General features: G+C 52.5%; 1 protein-coding gene across 1 annotated transcript; it reads right to left on the bottom strand.

Annotated features, from left to right (window-relative positions):
- Positions 1-1,690: 1,690 nt before the first annotated feature.
- Positions 1,691-6,330, bottom strand: PtA15_3A432 (uncharacterized protein; the record flags this gene model as incomplete). Its single annotated transcript, XM_053167400.1, has 14 exons — positions 1,691-1,912; positions 1,973-2,278; positions 2,344-2,394; positions 2,451-2,603; positions 3,485-3,560; positions 3,711-3,747; positions 3,804-3,919; positions 3,965-4,065; positions 4,119-4,265; positions 4,439-4,807; positions 4,966-5,585; positions 5,732-5,990; positions 6,013-6,207; positions 6,265-6,330. The coding sequence occupies 14 exons, from the start codon at positions 6,328-6,330 to the stop codon at positions 1,691-1,693; spliced, it is 2,718 nt and encodes a 905-aa protein (XP_053018620.1).
- Between the last annotated feature and the right edge of the window lie 1,074 nt (positions 6,331-7,404).

Below are 7,404 nucleotides of genomic sequence, written 5' to 3'. Positions count from 1 at the left end.
GCTGCTTTGAGATATAGTGGCAGAAACACCAAGAAACTACCAAATTAGTGATATTTGGCAACTGATCAGGTCGTACGGCTACATTAGGGAGTTTCATGGTAATACAAGGTACACAATGAATCCTTGGGGACTATTGATCATTTTGAAACCAATATCATGGAAGAACTCCCAGGTTATGTTGAGATTTAGTGGCAGAAACACCAAGAACCTACCAAATTAGTGAGATTTGGCAACTGATGAGATTGTAGCTGCCACATTTGGGGGCTTTGTGGTCATTTAAGGTACACAATGGATCCTTGGGGTCTACTGAACATTTTGATACCAATATCATGGAAGAACCCCCAGGCTGTGTTGAGATATAGTGGCAGATACACCAAGAAACTACCAAATTAGTGATATTTGGCAACTGATCAGGTCGTAGGGGCTACATTAGGGACTTTTGTGGTCATTTAAGGTACACAATGAATCCTTGGGGACCATTGATCATTTCTAAACCAATATCATGGAAGAACTCCTGGGCTGTGTTGAGATATAGTGGCAGAAACACCAAGAAACTACCAAATTAATGATATTTGGCCACTGATCAGATTGTAGCAGCTACATTTGGGGATTTTGTGGTCATTAAAGTTACACAATGAATCTATGGGGGCTTTTAAAAAGTTTGGTATCAATTTCATGGAAAAATTCCCAGGCTGTGTTGAGATATAGTTGCAGAAATACCAAGAAACTAACAAACTAGTGAGATTTGGCAACTGATCAGATTGCAGCTGCTGCATAATGGATGTGACCCCAAAAACATTATTTCTGGGTTTTATATTCAGAAAAATTGTCCAAAAAAATTTTATGTGGAAATATTCCTCATTAATCTGTGGTTGATAACAAAAGTAGATAAAAAAAAGAACCTGACAAAAATATGCTAAACCATGGTAAACTAATTTCAAAAAGGCCTCCTATGCATGTAGCACTTCAAGTATGATATGCAATATCTTGAGCAAGTTCAACCAACCAAATTAAAAATGTGTGCAGGATGGTATCATGAGAGAGGTCAGGGGTCAATGTTTTTCCTTTTTTGAAAAAAAAGTCAACTTGCAGACTTCTGATAACAGATCAATTGTTGAAAAAAAAAAAATGAAAAAAAAAAAACGAAAAAAAAAAAATGAGACCCCTCAGCTACCCTGGATTAATCCTAAAACTTGCAACATCTTTTTTTCAGGAAGAATTGAGTGGTGTATGTAGAAATTTATGAATCTTATCAGGCAAAAAAAAAGATTCCTGTGGCTTGAAGCTAACACAAGGGGAAGGAGAGAGATTATAGAATGGTATTAAGGAGACATGGAAAACAGACAAAGGTATCAAGAAGAATAATGAAAAAATATGGATCAATATAAATTGATCAATATACGCTATATTGATCAATATACAACATCGCAAATTCATCCATCTTAGTAGTGAATGACGTTGAGGAACGCCTCTGTGACCTGCTCCAGGTTGCGCGCCGCCTTGTCCTCCTCCGCACTCGCCCGATGCGGGTTGAAAGGACTCCAAGGGCTTGTTGGCAAGGCCAACCAGCAGGTTCGAGAGCGTGGTCTGCACATAGTCGTAGCCCTGGGCCCGGGCAAAGATGGTGAGCAGCTGTGTGGTGAACAAGTTCCCCCAGAACACCGTTGACTCGTGGTCTAGACACCCAGCATCATTGTGTCGTCAGCCATATGTGTACATAAAAAGAGTGGGGCATGCAGGACAACGCGCCTGTCACCGCAACTTCCCGCTTGATCGAGGCCTTCAGGAACTTGATGACGCCTTTGCAATAGTCAAAGATATTGAGGATCACCTCTGTCACTTCCTTGAAGTTGGCGGACCCGCAGACCTTGCAGATAGCAAGGGCAAGCGTGAGGTCGGGCCGCGTGATCATCTAGCCCACCCAAGAAAAAACAGCATCAACAGCGAGTCTGGCGCCAAGGAAAAGCCCTACATCAACGATTTTGTCCAAGCCAGTCGCCCGCACAGGCTTGACGAGCTCAGGCAGAAGATGGCCGCCCTGCTTCACGACCTCCCACAGGATGTGGGTATTTGCCTGTTTGATGCGATTGTCGGGGTAATGGAACATGTTGACAAAGTAGCGGAAGGCGGGGTCGATGTTTGCAGCCATGAGCTTGACGAGACAGTTGATGGTCTGCTTGCGGAAGCCGGCCAGCTTGACGATCTTGCGGGTGATCGAGGCCAGCTTGCGTTGCAGGGCCGCCGCCTGCTCCAGCACGCCCCCGCCCCCGTCCTGCTGCTGCAAACCCCCCCACTTCTTGTCAGTCATAACCACACCTCCATCCACCCTTTTTCCCACCTCACAATTTTCCCCCCGGCCACCATCTTCCCTTTCCGGCTGCAAACCGCAACAGCCTGCAGCCCCAAAAGTCAACCACCACACCAGAAAGAAGGAAGGGAGATGTGCAGACCTCCAGCTTTGTGACTTCGGTGAGCAAGAAGGAAAGATAGTCGTAATGGCGGCTGAAGAGGCAAACATTGATAACGTCGGGGTTGGTGAAGGGCGGGTTGCGGAGGGCGTGTCGGGGCCGGAGCTTGAGACGGTTGTAGAAGGCGGCGAGGGCCTAGAGACAGGCAATGCTGAGGTCCCTGTTGGCCCGTTGCCGGCTGGCTTCCTTGGCCAAAATACATGAAACCTTTTTTCCTCACAAAACAGAAGTCAGAGAAGGAAAAAGGGAGAGGTGTGAGGATGTGTAGATGTACAATGATGATGCTGGTGGCCCAGGCGAGGAAGTAACCAATGAGCTGGCTTTTGAGGACGGGGCTGTTCACCAAGGGCGGGCGGTCCTTGTGGGCGACGAGGAGCTCGCAGAGCTGGGCCATTTTGTATTTGATGCGGGTGGCAAAGGGGGAGAAGTCAGAGCCAAGGCTGCCGAGCTGGTTGGTGTAGCGGGCAAAGTCGACAAGCAGGCCGGCAAGGCGCTTGGCGACGGGCTTGGCCAGCGGCTCGTTGATGCGCTTGAAGAAGAGCCGCAGCATTGAGATTGCCTGCTCGATGAAGTGGCTGAACGGGCTCTGCGGCTTTGCCTGCTCATGCTCGAAGAAATGGGCGACAATTGACTTGAGGTGTTTGAGCAGGATCGGGAAGAGTGCCGTGTTCAGCTCCATGCCCAGTGCGTCCTTCACGCCCTCGCGCATCCGCAGGTCGTCCGCCACCAGCAGGTCCACCATCTCCTATGATCCCCCAGCCCCTCATGTAAGCCCATCTCTCTCACAGTTGAGACCAATAAAGACACGCGCTCACGCACCTGGATTTAGCGGTCCACATTCCGGGCGCGGTCGGGCACGGCATAGAAGCGGTCGTGGAGCAGGTCTGGGGGTATGAAGTGGTCGAGCAGGGGCGGGCGGGGGTTTGTCGGATGGTTGGAGTCATGGATAGAGGCGATGGAGGTGAGCAGGCCGGAGATGCTGATCCAGGCATTTGTGTTTTCCTGTACACACACACAAACAAATAAGGAGGCGAGGGGAGTAAGGAGGGGAAGGAGAGGGGACGGAAGAGGACGCCTTCGCCGGAGAGGGGCCTGAGCGCGGGGAGCGGGTTGTACAGCCCGGTGTCCCCCGACCCGTCCTCGAACGGCCGATGGCCGACAAGCCTCAAGAGCAGCTTCCAGAAACGCAAGGCCTCGTCCCAAATGGGGTTGATGATGGGAGAGTTGGAGGCAATGGTGCACATGATGAGCTTGGCGCGCTGGGCCTGGGCGACCCGGCCTGTGGGAAACACACACAAATGAGCAGGAATCGGGTGTTTTGGAGGCAGGACTGACCACCTAAGCCATTGCCGCCGTTGGGCAGGCCCTGCAAGGTGGCCAAGAGCTGGACCGAGGAGAGCTTGGCATTGAGGCCGCAGAGGCGGAGGACGGCGGGGAACTTCTCGAAGACGCTGATGAGCTCCTTCGATCAGCGGAGGAGGAGGGCCAGGTTGTACTGGTCAACGGTGCAGAGCCCCAGCGGGACGGCGAGCCGCAGCAGGTGGCCGAAGATGTGCCAGTCGGCCGCGCTGGCCTTGCTTGCGAAGCCGTAGAAGCCCTGCGGGAATCAGGGTCAGTTTTCTGGGAAGCGGGCGGAAGAGAGAGACATACATTGGAGGCCCGTTTGCTGCACTCGACGGCCTCCTTGAGCCGGTCGAGATACGCCATGAGCAGCTGGAGCACCTCGCGCTCTTCCTCACGGAAGACCCAGGAGTCCAGGAGGGCCTTGAGAATGGCGGTGCCAACGATGGGGTGGGTCTGGCGGAGGCCGGGGGCAGGTCCAGGGCGGGGGGTCCAAGCGCGCGGGCGGGGTCGTCCAGTCTGCTACATGAGGTGGCAGAGGGGCTGGTGGTAAGCGCGCAGGACGGTCATTGCTGCTTGGCGGACCGGGCGCGGCTGCGGCTGTTCAGGAACAGCGTGGTCAAGTAGACGAACATCTCCAGGTCATCCGAGTCGATGTTGTCGGCGCCCGAGGCCAGGCGCGAGTTGAGCTCGTGGGAAAAGCGTCCGGGGAGGGGCGCGCTCCGCCCGCCGGCGGGCACGACAAAGAAGGCCAGCTTGCAGTCCTGCGTCCACAGGTTGAGCAGCGCGCGCACCATCTCCGTCTTCTGCCCGTTCTCTTTGCCCGCCATCATTTTTGAGTGCAAGCACATGAGGATGTGGAACTGGTTTGACTCAATCACTGCGCTCATGAACACGTGGCGCAGGGAAGAGGCGATGGCGGGGTAGAGCTCCTGGAGCTTGACGTTCCAGTTTGCCATGCCGTTGTTGTTGTCCCCCCGCTCCTGCGCCTGCTCGCCCTACGCGTTGCTGTCCCGCGCGCCCTCCGCGGCCAGCCTCCTTCTTGTGCGGGGCTTGCTGGTGAGCTCGGGGTTGCTGGCGAGCTTGTGGCAGGCCTGGATGAAGGCAATCTGGAAGGGCACAAAGCCCGTCTGGGCAAGGCATTTCTCGAGCAGACTGGTGTTGACAAAGTGTCCATGTCAAGCTTGCAGAGCGCGGCGAGGGCCTCAGACATGAGCGGGATCTTGACGACGCCGTTGGCGTTGGTGAACGGCTTGGCGGGGTCGAGCAGGCGCGCGTTGAGGTTGGAGACGAGGTTGAGGGCAAGCAGGCACAGCCCGGGGCCCTTGGTGGTTGTCTTGGGGAAGAAGGTGGCGGCCTTGCAGAGGTCCACGCAGCACGCCGTGGCCACGTCGGCCATCTTGACCGCCTTGAGATGCTTGCGCAGACTCTCGATGAACGCGGCCTTGCGCGCGGTGACCTGGGAGCGGTTGCAGTTGCCGACGGTGATCTTGAGGACAATGTCCGGGCAGACGGCAAGGAGCATGGACATCATCGGCCAGGTGCACGCGCGCTTCTTGCAGTTCTCGGACAGGCCGTGGGCAACGTTGAAGAGCACGCCAGGCGCGCCCTCAAGGCGGCCGTTGGAGCGGACCAGCCCGGCATACTCGTTGGGGTAGGTCTTGATCCAGTTCCAGATGGCGCAACGGAGGGCAAGGGCGATGTCGGACTGGGCGGGGCGCTTGAGATGGACGAACTGGGCGGAGAGCTCAGGCGGAGGCGGTTGAGCAAGCAGAACTCAAGCAGGCGGGTCTCGGAGCGGTTGGAGTATTCTTTGGGGCCGGACCAGTAGGCAATCCGGTTCTTGATCTTGCCGAGGATGATGGTCCAGTTGGAGGCGGAGACGAAGAAGCAGATATTGGAGACCTGGGTGAGGATTTCACCCATGAGGGAGGGAACAATTGGCTTCTTGTTGCCGTCTCTGCCGGGGGCAAGGCCAAAGATCAAGTGCGGGTTTGCGGCGGCCAGGGTGGCTTTGCGGTGCGGCTCGTAGGCGTTGCTGGTGGTGTTGCTGTTGATGTTGATGCTGCTGGGCTGGGTGCCAATGGGTCCAAGGGCGGCGGCGGCCTCTTTGAAGCGCTGGTGCTCCTTGAGGAAGAAGCTTATGGTGGCGACAAGCTGCTTGGCAAGGTTGTCGTCGAGCTGGGGAGGGGGGGGGGTTGACCCAGTCTGTGAGCAATGGCTTGGGGGCCTGGCTGGGGTGGTGGGGCGTGGGGGGAGGGTCGCGGATGCTGGCGAGGGCGACCTGCTCGCGGTGCCAGGCCCAGTGGTATGACATGCAGTAGCAGAGGATCTTGATGATGAAGAGCTGTGTGCGCAGATGGTTGACAAGGCCCTTCTGTTCGTCAGAGGTGAAGGGCTGTTGACGGAAGGGAGTCAGTGAGTGAGTCAGCCAGGTATAGTTAGTGAAGCTCACGTGGGAGGGAGAGGCTAGTTCCTGGAGTAGTTTTTGGATGATGCAGGGCAGTTGCTGGCAGTACATCTCAAATAGTGCGCTGCATGACTGGCGGATGAGTACGTCTGTCTCAAATGGGCTGAGATGGGGTTGGCCTGGTTGGATAGCTTGGCCATGATCTTGTTGACAAGGGCAACAATGAGTTTGTCTTGGGCTGCTGCTACTGCTGTTGATGTTCCTTTCGACCTGTTCAATGTTTGTCAGGATGAAGAGATGGTCTCTCGCGGTTGCCTTTGAGAGGGGAGCAAAATATGATAATCCGACCGAAAACTCCAAGTATTTACCGGATATTCCGTCACCCCTACCAGATATTCCCCACGGAATATCAAACAATGTTTGAAGTGTCACACCATTTCAACAGTGGTTTACACCATTTAAAGAGTGGTTTACACCATTTATTGGTGGTTTACACCATTTATCAGTGGTTTACACCTCTATACCATGGTTTACACCATTTAAACGGTGGTTTAAACCTTGTAAACTGTTGGTTACACCTTGTAAGCTGTTGTTTACACCTTGTAAACTGTTGATGACACCTTGTAAACTGTTGTTTACACCTTGTAAACTGTTGTTTACACCTTGTAAACTGTTGTTTACACCTTGTAAACTGTTGTTTACACCTTGTAAACTGTTGTTGACACCTTGTAAACTGTTGTTGACACCTTGTAAACTGTTGTTGACACCTTGTAAACTGTTGTTGACACCTTGTAAACTGTTGTTTACAACTTGTAAACTGTTGTTTACAACTTGTAAACTGTTGTTTACAACTTGTAAACTGTTGTTTACAACTTATAAACTGTTGTTTACAACTTGTAAACTGTTGTTTACTGTAAATTGTTGTTTACAACTTATAAACTGTTGTTTACAACTTATAAACTGTTGTTTACAACTTGTAAACTGTTGTTTACAACTTATAAACTGTTGTTTACAACTTGTAAACTGTTGTTTACACATTTTGAACTTTGGTTTACACCATTTAAACCATGGTTTAAGATTTAAACCTTGTAAGATGTTGTTTACATTGTTTGAACAGGGGTTTACACCATTTGAACCGTGGTTTACACCATTTAAATCATGGTTGACACCATTTAAATTGTGGTT

This window comes from Puccinia triticina, chromosome 3A (assembly GCF_026914185.1).
Source record: "Puccinia triticina chromosome 3A, complete sequence".
Lineage (NCBI taxonomy): Eukaryota > Fungi > Basidiomycota > Pucciniomycetes > Pucciniales > Pucciniaceae > Puccinia > Puccinia triticina.
The sequence above is the reverse complement of the archived record's forward strand: the minus strand, read 5'-3'. Positions and strand labels throughout refer to the sequence as shown.